Genomic DNA, 17,946 nt, shown 5'->3' on the forward strand with positions numbered 1-17,946 from the left:
GGATTACAACCACTGCAGCAAAGTGAAGAAGGAAAGTTCTTTAGAAGGTATAAAATGTTCTATGATGTGAAAAGAGACACTTTTCTCCTTTCTCACAAAGTCATACAAGTTTCATCAAGAAATGTCTAAGGGCTCAAACCAATGAAACTTGGGACTTCTGACTCCAACCAACACCAAAAAAAAAAAAAAGGTGGGGGGGGGGGGCAAGGAAAGGCAAATACAACAGCATGACCTTTTCTGAAAATTTCCCCCATGATTTTTCACACAATAGACTCATAGCCAAGAGCTACCAGCAGTTCCTGGCCGTGGTATTTGCAGTCGGAGAGGTCAACAAGGATCTGGTTCTCCTCCCCAATATCACACTGGGGTTCGACATTTCTGACAATCAAAAGATTGAGAGAAGTATTTCAATAATCGGCCTCTCCCTACTCTCCACACGAGGCCGGATGATTCCAGGTTATAAATGTGACAGGCAGGACCCTCTGCTCTCTGTCATTGGAGGCTTAATCCCCAAATCTTCAAGGCAGATGGCCTCCATCTTCAGCATCTTCAAGGTCCCACAGGTAAGGGGCATCCAATGTTGGATACGGACATGGACAAACAAAAGAAGGAGAAACACGGAGAAACTAAAGATGCTTACTGGGACACATCACAAATATGTGACTTAGAGAATCCACATGACAGTTGGATTTATTTTTATGTTCATGTGTCAAGATAATTTTTTATATAACATGGCAATCATTTAAATATGAGCCAGCAGTGTGCTGCAACTGCCAAAAAGCCAACACTGTTCTGTAGGAAATTAGCACCCACCCCTCTCCTAGAAGAATGAAATATTTTAGAAAATATTTAAAAAAAGCAGAATACTATATTTCCCTGGATGAGAAATGGAGAAACATGTTTTAAACACAAAGCAGCTTCCTGCCTCCTGCCCCACCTTTGTCAATGGGCATATGAAGAACAGTTGCAGGAACTGGGTATGTCTAGTTTGATGAAAAGAAGGACTAGGGGTGACATGAAAACAATCTTCCAATATCTCAGGTAGTGCCAAAAAGAAGAGGGAGCGAAGCTATTCTCCAAAGCCCCTGAGGACAGGACAAGAAGCAATGGGTGGAAACTAATCAAGGAGAGAAGCAACTTAGAACTAAGGAGAAATTTCCTGACAGTTAGAACAATTAATCAGTGGAACAACTTCCCTCCAGAAGTTGTAAATGCTCCAACACTGGAAGTTTTTAAGAAGAGATTGGATAACCATTTCTCTGAAATGATATAGGGGTTTTCTGCCTAAGCAGAGGGTTGGACTAGAAGTCCTTCAAGGTCTCTTCAAACTCTGTTATTCTATGATAGAATCAGATAATGAGATGTTTCCTAAACACTGACTATGCCAAGAGGATTTTTTTTTTATGTAGAAGTCACTTCCTAATTAACTAATACTTTAGCCCCCCTTTCAGTGCAATGTATTCCCTATATCAGGTGAAGGGTTTGTATCTTTGTCTTCTGATCTGCCCCAACCAGGCAAAAAATGTAACTTTTCATTCTTCCTAAGAAGGAAGAAGCTTAAGCTTGCCAGTCAGAGTGAATTGGACTAACTAATAAATCTATTTTTAACTGTCACTTTATCTATAAATGTTTTTATTTTGGCTTTTCACCGCCCTGAGTCCGAAAGGAGAAGGGCGGTATAGAAGTTTGAATAATTAATAAATAAATAAATAAATAAATAAATAAATAAATAAATAAATAAATAAGTAAACAAACAAACAAATAAATAAATAAACAAACAAACAAACAAACAAACAAACAAATAAATAAATAAACAAATAATAAATAAATAAATAAATAAATAAATAAATAAATAAATAAATAAATAAATAAATAAATAAATAAATAAATAAATAATGGAGCCATCAACCATAAAATGGTGACCCTTAAAACTTACCATAAAACTTAGTTTGTCTTTAAAAGAAGAATCTCACTTTCTCCAGCTCGGTGTGGGCTTTGAGTTCTCTGAGGGAGAGAGAAGAGTTTATCCTTCCTTCTTCAGGATTAATTCCAAGGAATTTCCTCAGTATGTGGGTTTAGTCCAGCTTCTCCTGTATTTCCAGTGGAACTGGGTTGGGCTCGTTTCCAACAAAGCTGACAGTGGAGAACGTTTCCTCTCATCTCTGATGCCAATGCTCAAGGAGAAGGAGATCTGTGTGGCCTTCACTGAAATATTGAAATCGGATGATTTTTTCAATACATGGAAAAGATTTGTTCTTTTTTTAAAAAACTGTTGTAAAGCTGAAGTGATTATTCTCTTTGGAGACCCTCATACTAATGCAAATATACAGTTAGCTTTGCATTTTCACATAACGTCAACAAAGTCACCGCCTCAAAAAGTTTGGATCCTAACTTCCCAATGGAAACATAATGTGGCGGCATTTAAAGATGCATTGCCACTTATAAAGCCCTTCCATGGGGCTTTGCAGTTAAGGGACCACACAGGAGATATCTCAGAATTCAGCCATTTTCTCACATCTTTAGACCCTTTGCACCCAAAAGGGGACATCTTCCTCTCACAGTGGTGGGAAAGGGTCTTTGACTGTGAGATACAGAGACCAGGAATATTCATTCCAGAGATGGTGAAGAAATGTACAGGAAAGGAGAATGTACAAAATGTGCCCGCTCATGTTTTTGAAACAAGCATGACAGGTGAAAGTTACAATATCTACAATGCCATTTTTGCTCTGGCACATGCATTACATGCGATGTTTGGATCCAGAGCCCAACCATCAAAGATGAGACTTGGAAAGAGGATATCAAATGTCCATTCATGGCAGGTAATCTATGTAACTTTTTTATGTAGTCCATAGCCCTAGAAAGAAACTTTCCTGTATGTATTCCTTGAATTTACCAATTCAATATCTTTATGCTACCATATCAGTACATCTCAGAACAGCTTAGAGAATTATTTCAAAACAGTGTAACGATATGGAATAAGTACCATTGAGTCCAAAATTTGCTAAGCAAGGCATGTTGTTAAGTGAGCTTTGACCCATTTTAAGAGATTTTTTGCCACAGTTGTTGAGTTGTAGTCATTAAATGAATTTGATGCCCCTCCCAAGGTCCAGTTAATCTTTGAGCCAATCCGAAGGTGCAAAGTTGTTGTGATAATTTTTGGCTAAGAAGGTGATAACAGGCAGTTCCCAGGTGCCTCCTGTGATGAGAAAAAACAGATGGCCAGAGGCACATTCTTCCCCCTTCCCAACTTCCCCAAAGGTTCATCAAAGCAGAGAAAGGAACAAAGGAAAACCCCATATAAGCATATGTCCAAACCTTCCCCCTCCCACCAAAATGCCAAGGTCCCCATAGAGATCAATGGGACCTGACACAGAATGAGAGAAGCCATGATGTCTCATTTGGGACTTTCTGGTTGATTACTTTAATTTCTGAATGTTTCTTTTCTTTCAGATCCTTGCCTATTTGAGGAACATCCACTTCAACAACAGTGCTGGAGATGAAGTCTCCTTCTCAGAAAATGGACTCGGATCTGCTCAATATGATCTTCTCAACTGGGTTTTCCTCCCCAATCAATCTTTTGTCCCTGTGAAAGTTGGGCAAGTAGATGCTGGGGCTCTCCCAGGCCAAGATTTCATCATTAACTCTGATGCAATTGTTTGGGCCACAAAGGTGAGATGGAAGGAAATGTTGCAAATTTAGGGAAAGATTCATTCTTTCCTGCGGATGCAGAATATCTTTCCAACTGGTAACAGAACTATTGAATTACAAATCATGTGGACATTTGGTGAAAAAACCTTTGAGTGTAACACAATTGATATGTGGCCGGTCTAAAAAGGTTTGGGATTGGAAGCGACTTCTTCTTGAAATGCAGGATGCAATTGGAGGACACAAAAACAAAATTTTCATGGACCATTCCTATTCAGTTGGATCTTCATGAATCTTTTTTTAAACAAAGCTCAATGTTTTTTCCCCCTTTCTCTCAAGATTGAACTCCCAGTTCCAATCTTCAGTATCCATTGTTCAGTCAGGAATGCTACTGGCCTTAATCCCTCAGGAGATGTTCCTGATTTCTTGTAGACAATGGTGACCCATTTATTTTGAACATGGAAAAAGATATGTGGAAATCAATAATGAAGTATGTTCATTGCTTAGGCCATCTCAAGCATTTCTCTTTTGCCTTTTAGAAGGTGCCCTTTGCCAGGTGTGGCATGAAGAGGTGCCATGCAGGAGAGAGGAGAAGAGTTCCAGAGGGCGAGCAGGTTTGCTGCTACCAATGTGACCCTTGTCCAGAAGGGACTATTTCTGATCAAACAGGTAGATCACACTTCAAATTGAGGTCTTCCATGCTCAAGGACACCATTCAGCAGATATTAATATTTGTTCACGTTAATGAATTCTTGGTAGGATTGACATGCTTCAAAGTATCCATAATTCTCATCTTAGTTTATGCATTTTAGCTGATGGAACTAAGCTCAGCCTACAGGACGACTTCCTTCTCCTAACCAACTTAATGCAGCGTAATTTTAGTAAACAACATATGGGAACCCTACTAGCCTTTCTTCCCCTACTTTCACATCCCATTGGAAGTGTTGCAATATTTTCAGGATCAGACTCAATAAGATTAGTAAGAGTTAAAGGTTTAAATATATTTCCTTTTATTTACAATAGGCATTCTATATTCACTGAATATTCACAGATAGAAGCAAGGAAAAGGGTGCATGTAGCTCCTTATATATACAATGGGTGGAGCTATATGTGGGAGTGGTGAATTATGAATACATTAAGAAGTGGAGAATAAGTTAACCCCTGATACCCCGTTCATATACTATTTACACATTAGAGAATAAGGCATTTACATCTGACAAATCCCCCTCTAAATGCCGATTCGTTATGCAACACCAATTACATTCAGATTCAGGACAATACAAAACATACAACTTAGAAGTTAAATATTTATGTTGCTTAGAAGGTAAAGGCTTTGTCAATATGTCAGCTAATTGTTCTGAAGTATCACAATGCACTGCTTTGATAAATCCATCCTGAGATAATTGTCTCACATGTTTAAATTTTATATCTATGTGTCTGGACCTTTGTCCAATAGCATCAGATCTAGATATTTCAATGGCTGCTTTATTGTCTTCATGCATAACAAAAGGCAAAGCAGGTTTTTTCCAAACATCTGAAATTAAATCATTAAACCATACAAGGTTATTTGCAGCTTTGGATAAACAAACATATTCCGCTTCTGTCGTTGAAGTGGCCACTAGTTCCTGTTTACCAGTGTACCAGTAAACTGGACAGTCATTTAAGAGGAATATATAACCAGATGTACTTTTTCTACATGAGGTGTCTCCAGCCCAGTCCGCATCTGCGTAACATGTAAGCTTTGGTTCTTTATTGTCATTAGGTTCTAACATTAAACAAAAGTCTAGTGTACTTTTCAGATATCTTAAAATTCTTTTAACAGCTTCCCAGTGATACATTGTTGGTTTGCTGACATATCTGGATAATAAATTGAGTGGTAAGGCGATATCTGGTCTTGTCCAATTAGATATATAAAGAAGTGAACCTATGATTGATCTATAAAATGTGTTATCCTTGAATTCGGGGGAAGATTCATCAGTATTTCTTAGAAAATCAGTTTGCATAGGAGTATCACAAGGTTTGGCATTGTTTAAATTGCATTTATTTAAAAGTTCTATAATCTTATCTCTCTGAGTAAGTTTGAATACCCTTCTAGTCTTATTAATTTGAACACCAAGATATTTGTTTACTTTGCCCAGGGATTTTAACGAGAAATGTTCATTTAGCTTAGTTACAAAAGTTTCTCTTCTCTCTTTATGTTTTCCTATGTATAAAATGTCATCCACATAAATCAATACAAATTCAATGTAATCATCACCCTTTTTGACAAAGAAACAGTTATCAGCAGTGGTAGCGTTGAAGTCCATGGTTTTAAGTACTTTTACTAAACAATCATACCATCGTTTACCAGATTGTTTTAACCCGTATAAACTCTTGTTTAACAACCAAATCTCATTTTTGTTTGTGTATTGACTGTGAGGTGCTCTTATGTATATTTCCTTATCTAGTTTTGCGTGTAGATACGCAGTCTGTATGTCATATTGAAATACATCAAGATTGAGTGCTGATGCTACCACTAGAGCTGTTTTGACACTCTCTGTTCTTACTGTGGGGGAATACGTGTCAGTATAGTCCTCCGGATATTTCTGTGCATAACCTTGTGCAACTAGTCTGGCTTTGTATAGAGTATTGCCTCCCTCTAAGTTCTTAATTTTATATATCCACCTGGTACCAATAATTGTTTTATCTTTAGGTGCAATTGCAGGTGTAAATACATTTAATCCTTGTAAACTTTCCATCTCCTTTTTCATCGCTAATTCCCATTTTTCTTTTTCTTCACGAGGGAGTTTTAACACTTCCTCATATGTATTAGGTGTTGTTGGCTCACCATCCATGTGCATTATATAATCCTTGTATTTATTTGGCATTTGATTTCTGGTGTTTCTAATAGTTTTTTCAGGTTTACTATCGTTATCATGCAAATATCTTGCTTCCTTTTTTGTTAGTGTGTCTGTCTTTATTTTGTGTTGGCTATTTGTCCAAGTTTTGGTTTTGTTTTTATATTTGTTGATATTTTGCTTTTCTATGGTCCCTTTCTCATGAGATTTTGTATCTTTGTATTTATTTGGAAATATTTCATTAAGATGTAATTTAGACCAGTTGGCCTGTTCATGGAACACAGCTGTTCTGGAGACTATAAATTTGTTATTGTTATCAATGAATCTGTACCCTTTAGTGCCAGTCTCATATCCCATAAATCTGAGTCTTCTGGATACGTTTTCTCCCTTTCTTCTTAATTGCTTAGGTATGTGTACGTCTGCAGTGACTCCGAATATGTGCATGTGTGCTAATTTTGGTTTCCTATTATACATCACTTCATATGGTGTCTTATTTACAATGCTGGACCAGGTTCTATTTTGTGTGTAATTTGAATAATGTAAGGCTTCTGACCAGAATTGTTTGCTTAAGCCAGCATCTTCCAATGTGCATCTAATCATGGTTTGTAATGTTGAATTCTTCCTCTCTACAATCCCGTTCTGGAACGCAGAAAATGGACTAGATGTGTAATGTAACATTCCTTTGTCTTTTAACCATTGGGAGAATTCTTTAGACATGAATTCACATCCCCTATCTGTCATGATTTGTTTTATTTTGATATTGTGTTGTGTTTCTATGCGTTTGTAAAATTCTTTAAATTTTTGAAAGGTTTCATCTTTGTGTTTTAATGTATAAACAAATCCATAGCGGCTATAATCGTCTACTATTGTCAAGAAGTAACGTTTTCTATAAGTGATTGATGGAGTTAATGGACCAACTAAGTCCATGTGTACTAAATCAAAAATTTTGTTAGTTGATCTAGTAGATTTTCTTGGTCTGGGACTAGTTTTTAGTTTTGTGGATTTACATACTGAGCATTCCAAATAGTTTTCACAATTTTTTATTTTAACACCTTCTGCGTGTTCAGTCATTTTTTGTACTACAGGAAAACTGGCATGTCCTAACTTCCTATGTAAGATGTGAGCACACTCATCATGAATTGGCTTACCTATTTTTGGTTTTTTTTCATTGTGTGCATCTATGTGATCATGAGATATTTTACATTCATCATTATCACTGTTGCTAATATTTTCATCATCTACTTCAATACAATCTCCCATATTTGAATCAATGTTATGCAGCCATTTTTCCTTTGTTATCAGATAAGGTAGGCCTCCTTTAATCATCACAGTGCCTATATTTATTTTATTCTTCTCTAAAGTCGCTTTTCCTTTTGAAAAAACAATGTTAATGTCAGAATCTCTACTTAGTTTTATGGCACTTAGTATGTTATGAGGTATTTCAGGTATTAGCAATACCCCCTCTATTTTTCCTAGACCAGGCAGGGTTACATTCCCTCTACCTAATACTTGAACCTTTTCTTGGTTAGCTACCTTTATTACAAATTTATCTTCTGTAAATGAAGACAATATATTTTTGTTATTAGTGGTGTGATTAGTTGCTCCAGAATCAATAAGCCAATTATTGTTCTCATTTTGCTGTATGTTAGTGTTGTCTTGTTTATTTAACCCATTCAGTGAGCCAGATTTTCTATCCTTTGAATTATCTCTGCCCCCTCTATTCTCTTTGTAATTTGGTGGGCTTCTATATCTATGTCTATCTATGGAAGACTGTCTATAATTGTATTTGTTCCTATATTCTGACCTATGTCTTTCCTTTGAAATCTTGGGGCAATCTCTTCTATTGTGTTCCCTGGATCCACAATTGTGACATTTAAATGTTTCATTATATTTTTCTTGGAAAGCTACTTTCCTATATGGTTTGTGTTCTGTGTGATTGTTAGAACGATTTCTTCTTGAATTGTCTTCTGCTATCAATTTATTGGATAGACTTTCTATGGATAAGTATCCTAGATTGATTGTGTCTAAATGTGACATAAAATTGTCCCATGATGGATCAAGTGAGTTGATAATAACACTTTTCATTGTTTGGTCTGAAATTACCTCCCCCCTCAAATGCAGCTCAGCTCTTATTTTGTTTAAAGATATTAAATGCTCACTTATGGAAACCCCTGGTTTTATCCTAGATGAAAAGAAATCTTTAGACATCCTTGTGGTGGTAGCTACACTATCACTGTGAAACAAATTAAACATGCATTGAATAATTTCTGAAACAGTCAGATTTGGCTTAATGCTGTGATACATTGCAGGAGACACAGTTTAGTTTAGTTTAGTTTAGTTTATTAGATTTGTATACCGCCCTACTCCCGAAGGACTCAGGGCGGTGAACAGCCATGAAATAAAACATATCAATACAAAATTTAAAATAGAAATAAAACAAGTTAGATAAATTTGGCTGAACCATATTTAAAACCCCAATAATTTAAAACCAAATTTAAAATTCCCATTTAAAAGAGGAGAAGTTTAGGTCAGGCCGGCTTGCTGGAATAGGAACGTCTTCAGCGTGCGACGGAAGGTACGCAGATCCGGAATCCTCCGTATCTCGGGGGGGAGCTCGTTCCAGATAGTAGGTGCCCCCACAGAGAAGGCTCTCCCCCTGGGGGCCGCCAGTCGACATTGTTTGGCCGACGGCACCCGGAGGAGCCCCTCTCTATGGGAGCGTACTGGTCGGTGGGAGGCTATTGGTGGTAGCAGGCGGTCCCGTAGATAACCAGGTCCTGAGCCATGGAGCGCTCTAAAGGTGATGACCAAAACCTTGAAGCGCACTCGGAAGACCACCGGGAGCCAGTGCAGCTCGCGCAGGAGAGGCGTTACATGGGAGCGCCACGTCGCTCCCATCACCACCCGCGCGGCCGCACTCTGCGCCAGTTGGAGCCTCCGAGTGCTCCTCAAGGGGAGCCCCATGTAGAGAGCGTTACAATAGTCCAGACGGGAGGTGACGAGGGCATGAGTGACCGTGCGTAACGAGTCCCGATCCAGAAAGGGACGCAACTGGCGAATCAGGCGAACCTGATGAAAAATCCTCCCGGTCACGGCCGTCAAGTGCTCTTCTAAAGACAGCCGTGAATCCAGGAGGACACCCAAGTTGCGAACCCTCTCCGTGGGGGCCAATACTTCGCCCCCAATAGTCAGCGATGGCACCAGCTGACTATATCGGGATGTCGGAAACCACAGCCACTCGGTCTTGGATGGGTTGAGTCTGAGCCTGTTTCTCCCCATCCAGATCCGTACGGCCTCCAGGCACCGGGACATCACTTCAAGGGCATCGTTGGGGTGGTCCGGGGTGGAGATGTACAGCTGGGTGTCGTCAGCGTACTGATGGTACTCCACCCCGAAACCACGGATGATCTCGCCCAACGGCTTCACATAAATGTTGAACAAAAGGGGCGAGAGGACCGATCCTTGTGGCACCCCACATATAAGGGGCCTCGGGGTCGACCTCTGCCCCCCTGTCAACACAGACTGCGACCGGTCGGAGAGAAAGGAGGAGAACCACCGTAGTACGGTGCCTCCCACCCCCAACCCCCCCAACCGGTGCAGCATGATACCATGGTCGATGGTATCAAAAGCCGCTGAGAGATCTAATAGGACCAGGATAGAGGAACAACCTCTGTCCCGAGCCCTCCAGAGATCATCCACCAACGCGACCAATGCCGTTTCCGTGCTGTACCCAGGCCTGAAGCCCGACTGGAACGGATCTAGATACGTCGTTTCATCCAGGTACCGGGGAAACTGTCGTGCCACCACACTCTCAACAACCTTCGCAACAAAGCGAAGGTTGGAGACTGGACGATAATTTGCCAATATTGCCGGGTCCACACTAGATATTATTAAGAAAAATGCTCTATGGTGTAAACAATCTATTTTTAGAGTCCAAGGTCTTTTTGGGGGACTAGTGATAAAAAATAGTAAGCTTTCCTTCATAAAGACAACCTGGAGCTGTTGATACCATTCTTGCAAGTTAATGCCATCAACCCTTAGCTTCGGGAAGTCACTGGGTAAATTTCCGACATTATTGGGTCCATTACTTACAACCTGAGGTAGTCCGTGTTCTCGTAAATGCAGAAAATTGCAAAACGGCGTGGGGATGCTCGCAACGAGTCTGCGCGGTCTTCTCGTCAGTTCATGTCTTCCCGGGCCGTCTGCGTAGTCTTGCGCATGCGCGTTGTCCATTTCTTCTTTGGAGTCATCGTGAAAGGTTCTCCCCATTGCGGCTCGCTCGTTCTGCTCCTCCTCAGACGAATCGGTCTCTGGTTCGATTTTGGGAGTCCTGACGATGGTGGCTGTTCTTCCTCTTCTTTTGAGGGCGTTGGTGCTTGCTTCGGTCTGTGGCGTAGGGCGGTATCGGCAAGGCTCTCTGGGTTCGGGTGTCAGCGCTCTCGTAGTCAGGATGGGAGCGGGCAGGTCTTGAGGCATTGGCTTGCTCGCTCGCTTCTTCGTTAGCTTTTTAGTAATTTTTAGTTTTGGCCCAAATGCGGCAAAAAGCGTTTTCATTGCTGATTTTATTTTGTAGTTTGTTGAATCACCTTCACTTTCTGATTCTGATTCTTCTGAGGTGTTTGAATCTTCTTTTTCATTTTCGTTGTCTGGTAATGTTTTTCGCGCCAGAAATTTTGAATTGAGCTTTTTGATTGGCTCTGCTTCGCTCATCTTGGAGGCCTGTTGAAACCAAGATGGCTGCCATTCAAAATTTCGCGCGGGATCACCGTTTTTCTTCTTCGCAATGATTTTCTCTGCAGTCATATCACTCACTATTTTTGGGTCTTTAGACTTTTCATTAGTGATGTTTTTCTCTCTCGCTGCTCCGCTGTTCTTCAGCATATCTTGGAGGTTCGCGATGAGGCTTTCATCATTCTTCTGGCTCTTTAATAATTTTAATATCTCTGACCTGAGTTCGTTATTCTCTATCTCGATTTCCTCCTGGTCATCATTTTCATCTATTATTTCTTCGTCTTCAGTGGTGTATTCTTCGGATTCTCTCGAAATTGCGTTTGTGGATTCGTTGATTATTTCTTGTTCTGTTTCCATTTCTTTGCTGTAGGCCCTGGTGTTGGGCCTATCTTTCTTAGACATTTTTAAGTTTTTATTGAGTCAATTAACCATCCTCTGCTACCAGCTTGTTGCAATATTTTCAGGATCAGACTCAATAAGATTAGTAAGAGTTAAAGGTTTAAATATATTTCCTTTTATTTACAATAGGCATTCTATATTCACTGAATATTCACAGATAGAAGCAAGGAAAAGGGTGCATGTAGCTCCTTATATATACAATGGGTGGAGCTATATGTGGGAGTGGTGAATTATGAATACATTAAGAAGTGGAGAATAAGTTAACCCCTGATACCCCGTTCATATACTATTTACACATTAGAGAATAAGGCATTTACATCTGACAGGAAGAATAGCTAACAATCTTTTTATAAAGGACAGGAATGTGAGGTTCAAGCTTTAATTTTTATTATTTAGGTGGCTCTTTTTTCAGTACTACTAATCTCCCAGGAAATTGATAGATCTATAGGAAAAATAAGAGATTGATCTATTCCTAGTTTCTCTCACTCTGAAATGTACAGTAGGCATTAATGTGCCCAGTGACTGGAGAGACCTTTTATTCCAGAATAAACAGATCAAACAGCTGAGGCTGAACAGATTCTTGTCTCTAACCTACCCTCAATGTCATCATAAAGGGTTATATCCTCTTTTTTTTAAAAAAATCATTTATATTTATTGAGAGTTTTGCATACAGTAAAAGTCAAATACAAAGAAAACATAGAAAAGAAAGAAAAAGGTGCAAGAAAAAAAGTTTTTTCCCCTCTGACCAACAAATCGACTTTGCCATCTCAGCAAAAGTTCTGACATTTTCACAATCCATTCCTCCACTGTGACAATTTCATTATTCTTTCATTGTTGAGCATATAGTCTTGCTGCAGTTACCATATACCAGGGGCGTCAAACTTGATTTCTTTTTTTTTAATTTTAATTTTTTAAGTTTTATTCATCAGAAAGTACAAACAAACATACATACAACAATAAAACATACATAACAAATAAACATGAATCAAGTTTTTACGACTTCCTTTTCGAACTTGTTGAATCGATAGATGATATTTGTGTTCATATCCATGTATCCACATATTTATATATAAAATAATATATATATATATATATATATATATATATTAATAATTCTTCTCTGATGTATCTTTTATATTTCTGTTTCTAGTACAGCCTCTTTTCTGATTTTCTTAATCTACGTATTTCATTTACTATATTCCTTAATTAGTACTCTGTTTTTATTTATGAGTTTGTTCTCTCTTTTGTGTCCCTATTCTTCTTTTCCTTTCCTTTTCTCCAACCAGTTATACCATTTCTGCCATACTAAATAATAATCTGCTTCTTCCTTTTCCTGTATTTCCTTTGTAAGTTTGTCCATTTCTGCACATTCCATAATTTTGCTGATTATTTTATTTTCTGTTGGTTTAGCTTCATGCTTCCAATTCTGGGCAAAAATTATCCTGTTAGTATGTGAATAATTAGATATTTTATTTCCTTTTCATAATCTCCTGTAATTATTCCTAATAGGAAGGTTTCTGGTCTCAGTTCTATTTTCTGGTGTTTAATTTCGTCTATTTGTATCTTGATTGCCTGCCAAAACTTTTTTGCTTTCTGACAAGACCACCACATGTGGTAGTAGGTTCTTTTTTGCAATTTGCATTTCCAGCAAGTTTGGGAGGTATTCGGAAACATTCTTCTTAAACAATCTGAGGGGAGGTGCCACCTATAGAATATTTTGTACATGTTCTCTTCCTCTTTTTGATCCACTATGTAATACACATAGTTCATTCCATCACTAAATCTGTCGGTTGCCCACAGGAGAAAGGAGCCGGTCATGTCACCCTGATGGCAGGGATAACGCTTATGGCAGATGCCCCTGAAATCCTTAAACAAAGACTCTTGATTTCAGATGCTGCCCACTGTGACCTCTGCCCAGAAGACCGATACCCCAATGAGCACAAGGACCACTGCATTGCCAAGAGGATCCACTTCCTTGCCTATCAAGAGACCCTGGGATACACTTTATTATGTCTCGCTCTTTTCCTCTCTATGATCACATTGGCAGTCCTGGTGATTTTCCTTAAACATCATGAAACACCGATTGTCAAGGCCAACAACCGAGATCTCACCTACATCCTTCTGGTCTCCCTAATGCTCTGCTTCTTCTGCTCCTTCCTCTTCATTGGTCGACCCAGAAAGCTCACCTGTCTCTTCCAACAAACTTCATTTGCCATCCTCTTTTCCCTTGCAGTTTCCTCTGTCTTGGCAAAAACGGTCACGGTGGTTCTGGCCTTCATGGCCACTAAACCTGGGAACAAGACAAGGAAACTCTTAGGAAAACCACTGACCAACTCCATTGTCTTAGGCTGTCCCCTGATCCAAGCAGGTTTTTGTGCCACCTGGCTGGCAACCTCTCCTCCATTTCCTAACTTGGACTTCCACTCTTTGATAGGAGAGATCATCTTGGAATGTAATGAAGGCTCAGCTTCAATGTTTTATGCTGTCCTTGCCTATCTGGGTTTTTTGGCCCTTGTCAGTTTCACAGTGGCTTTTCTGGCTAGGAAATTGCCTGACAGCTTTAATGAAGCCAAATTCATCACTTTTAGCATGCTAGTCTTTTGCAGTGTTTGGATCTCCTTCCTCCCCTCCTACCTGAGCACCAAAGGGAAGTCCATGGTGGCTGTGGAGATCTTCTCCATTTTGGCCTCTGGAGCTGCTCTCTTGGTTTGTATCTTTTCCCCCAAATGCTACATTATCTTATTGAGACCCCATCTTAATTGTAAAGAAAGTATAATGAAGCACAGAAATCTCTGATTTGTATGGGATTTGGGAATTTTAATTTTGAGAGCATTTTAGCAAATTTTTGGTTTAGTGGCAGCAGTGCCTCAGATAGAAAGTTCCTACAGAGAGTGGTAAAGACAGCTGAGAAGATTATAGGAAGCTCTCTTCCTATTTTTCAGGATATTGCTTATAAGCACTACATACTTAAAGCTCAAAGCATTGTTAGAGACTCCACACAACTACTCCAAGGTCTGTCTCTTTTGCTCCCCTCTGGGAAGAGGTTTTGAAGTATTTAAGTCAGAAATACTAGATTCTGGTAAACTCGCAAGATTCATTTTTCTTGCCATGTACATGGATACATCCAAACTAGACTGTGTAATTTCTCTGTGTCATATAATATATGTGGGTATATGCAGAATTTTGTATTTATTTATTTATGTCATCCTGTTTATGTAGTGTATATTGGAGGTGGTGACTCTTCAAGAGCTGTATGCAAAAAAAAAATCATTTTAATGTTTGGTGATTAGTGTACATTCAAAGTGACAATAAAGTTATTCTAACTCTAAGTCATATCAAATTATGACACAATTGCTCATTTTCATGTAACTCAAACATCCAACTTCACCTTGACTCTCAAGACGATTTGCTCTGTGAATCAGCAACAAGAGATATAAACATGTTTTTTCCCCTTCTAGTGACAGGACAATATGTCAGAACAGTTATTGTTAATGTATCCCCTGTAGATTTCTACCCTCACAAATTTTTCGAGATAAAACCTGTTATAAAAAAATATGCTCTTAGTTCTCCCAGTGGAGACAGGACATGTCTGTCACCTACTGTTGTCTTGTAAATAGCAAACTTCTGTGTTTGCTGAGACTCAGTTGGCCATTGCTTTTTCTTTGGCAACAGCCTGAACACAGATGAAAGGAAACATGGTTGATATAAATTTTCCCTGAGGCCATCCAGGTAGAATGGGTGGTGTCTATTGTGCTAAAGCTTTGGTGAGATTTCAAGTGCTACCTGCAAGTTGGCTTCTCCAAAAACCTTGACTGATGATCTAGGAGGGAAGGTGACAAGAATGACTGGGCTGCCTCTCCTCCTCCTGCTGCTGCTCTTCTGGCTCCTGCCTCCAACTGCTGCTAAGAAGATGCAAAGTGTATGTGTGTTGAGGAATTATTTCCAGTCACAGGAAAGCTACTGTAGGCCTGGTGATCTCATTATTGGTGGGAATGTGCACCTGGGAATCATGACTCTTTCAGTTGTTCCAGACTTCCAAAAAGACCCATTCTTGCTTTTCAGAAACCTGCGAAATGTGTAAGTCTCACCTGGAGGGGTATCATGTAGATAATTATTTCCTTTGTTTTAAATTCAGGGACTCTTTTGAAAAATGCCTGTTCTGGCATCTAGTTCAAATCTTTGTCCTTTCCTCCGTAAAGAGCCTAATTCTTAAAATAGGTAAAATTCTCTATAGAGAAGATTTCATCAGTAAACAACAAAAGTGAGGCAGGACAAGAGCTTAGAAATTGTGCTGGCCTAGTGAAGAAGTTGAGTTCTAATATTAATTCGGAGAGAAGGTCATGGTTGGAAGCTTAAAGAGAAGCTCAATTCTTTTCAAGGGTCCAGGAGTTGCATAAAAACTGCTCAGTTTTTGAATCAGCAGGACTGACAATCTTTAAAAAATACAATAGTGGCCAAAACTGTGGAAACCTTTTGAGAAAAGTGTATTTTTTAGGTTTGATGGCTAATGACACCACTTTTTTTTTTTTTTTGGAGTTTCAAGGTAACAATATTCTATTGCTGGAATGTCCTGGGAATAGCCTAAACCTTAACTCAAAGGAAAATCTATGGAGCTGACTAAAGAAATCTGTTAGTCAAAAGTGACCCAACAATTAAATGAAGTTATTAGAAGCAACCATTCAATCTTGGTTTCACACTATAACAGCTGCAGAACTAAAAGACTTGGCTTACTCCATGGGAGGATGTTGTAAGATCTTAATTCAGTGGTGGGTGGCCCCTGGTTCAGACCGGTTCACAAGAACCGGTAGTAAAACCGCTGGGAGGCTCCGGCAACTGCCCTGTATGTTGTCATTAGTGATCTCTGCATGCGTGCAATCCTGTTGTGAACTGGTGGCAAAGGTAAGTAGAACCCACCCCTGCCTTAATCCATGCTAAAGGTTACCCAACTAAGGATTAACTGACATGGTGATAATTTTTGTACATCTCGTTTTTTCTACAAGTTTCCCTTTTCTTCTTTATACATTAACTGCTATTCTAATAACAAATCCTTCATAAAAGTTATTGCATTACATTCTTGATTAAATTAACTTCCCATTGATATATAAGTTTATGGTACTACTCCAAAAAAGTGGATTTATTAGCTAGTTTTAGAAAATACACTTTCCCCAAAAGGTTTCCACAATTTTGGCCACTACTGTAGATGCTGGGACTCCCACTGAAGAAACTGCTCCAAGAGAGAACCAAATTAATTGGGGTCCCAGTAGAAGAATGGGGAAGGATTACAACCACTGCAGCAAAGTGAAGAGGGAAAGTTCTTTAGAAGGTATAAAATGTTCTATGATGTGAAAAGAGACACTTTTCTCCTTTCTCACAAAGTCATACAAGTTTCATGAAGAAACGTCTAAGGGCTCAAACCAATGAAACTTGGGACTTCTGACTCCAACTGACACCAGGAAAAAAAAAAGGCAAGGGAAATACAACAGCATGAACTTTTCTGAAAATTTCCCCCATGATTTTTCTCACAATAGACTCATAGCCAAGAGCTACCAGCAGTTCCTGGCCGTGGTATTTGCAGTCGGAGAGGTCAACAAGGATCTGGTTCTCCTGCCCAATATCACACTGGGGTTCCACATTTCTGACAATCACAAGATTGAGAGAAGTATTTCAATAATCGGCCTCTCCCTGCTTTCCACACGAGGCCGAATGATTCCAGGTTATAAATGTGACAGGCAGGACACTCTGCTCTCTGTCATTGGAGGCTTCATCCCCAAATCTTCAAGGCAGATGGCCTCCATCTCCAGCATCTTCAAGGTCCCACAGGTAAGGGGCATCAGATGTTGGATACAGACACAGACAAACAAGGGAAACACACAGAGAAACCAAAGATGCTTACTGGGGCACATCACAAATATGTGACTTAGAGAATCCACATGACAGTTGGATTTATTTTTATGTTCATGTGTCAAGATAATTTTTTATATAACATGACAATCATTTAAATATGAGCCAGCAGTGTGCTGCAACTGCCAAAAAGCCAAGACAGTTCTGCAGGAAGTTAGCAGCCACCCCTCTCCTAGAAGAATGAAATATTTTAGGAAATATATAAAAAAAGGCAGAATATTATATTTCCCTGGATGAGAAATGGAGAAACATGTTTTAAACACAAAGCAGCTTCCTGCCTCCCACCCCACCTTTGTCAATGGGCATATGAAGAATAGTTGCAGGAACTGGGTATGTCTAGTTTGATGAAAAGAGGGACTAGGGGGTGACATCATAGCAGCGTTCTGATATCTCAGGGGCTGCCCCAAAGAAGAGGGAGTCAAGCTATTCTCCA

At 39.3% G+C, this 17,946-nt stretch overlaps 2 protein-coding genes across 2 annotated transcripts in view; both read left to right on the forward strand.

The window, feature by feature from the left end:
- The first annotated feature begins 592 nt into the window (after positions 1–592).
- Positions 593–14,945, forward strand: LOC148116280 (vomeronasal type-2 receptor 26-like). The gene is made up of 5 exons (XM_087883151.1): positions 593–683; positions 2,524–2,691; positions 3,593–3,669; positions 4,185–4,314; positions 13,504–14,945. Exons 1-5 carry the CDS (start codon positions 593–595, stop codon positions 14,406–14,408), a joined length of 1,371 nt encoding a protein of 456 aa, XP_087739277.1. The 3' UTR covers positions 14,409–14,945.
- A 676-nt stretch (positions 14,946–15,621) lies between these two features.
- Positions 15,622–17,946, forward strand: part of LOC148116281 (vomeronasal type-2 receptor 26-like) — a 106,428-nt gene continuing 104,103 nt past the window's right edge. The window contains exons 1-2 of the mRNA XM_087883581.1: positions 15,622–15,689; positions 17,141–17,325. Coding sequence (XP_087739707.1) covers positions 15,622–15,689; positions 17,141–17,325 — 253 coding nt within the window. The remainder of the gene's footprint in view (positions 15,690–17,140; positions 17,326–17,946) is intronic.

Source organism: Pantherophis guttatus, chromosome 1 (genome assembly GCF_059756535.1).
Source record: "Pantherophis guttatus breed Tessera chromosome 1, ASM5975653v1, whole genome shotgun sequence".
NCBI classification, from domain to species: domain Eukaryota; kingdom Metazoa; phylum Chordata; class Lepidosauria; order Squamata; family Colubridae; genus Pantherophis; species Pantherophis guttatus.

What these genes read in the sequence shown, in the direction of transcription:
- LOC148116280 (XM_087883151.1), top strand. Translation starts at nt 593, where the DNA reads ATGGACAAACAAAAGAAGGAGAAACACGGAGAAACTAAAGATGCTTAC. An exon ending in CTTAGAGAATCCACATGACA is followed by an intron (nt 684 to 2,523) that starts GTTGGATTTATT and finishes TCACATCTTTAG; the next exon opens with ACCCTTTGCACCCAAAAGGG. An exon ending in CAATTGTTTGGGCCACAAAG is followed by an intron (nt 3,670 to 4,184) that starts GTGAGATGGAAG and finishes TTTGCCTTTTAG; the next exon opens with AAGGTGCCCTTTGCCAGGTG.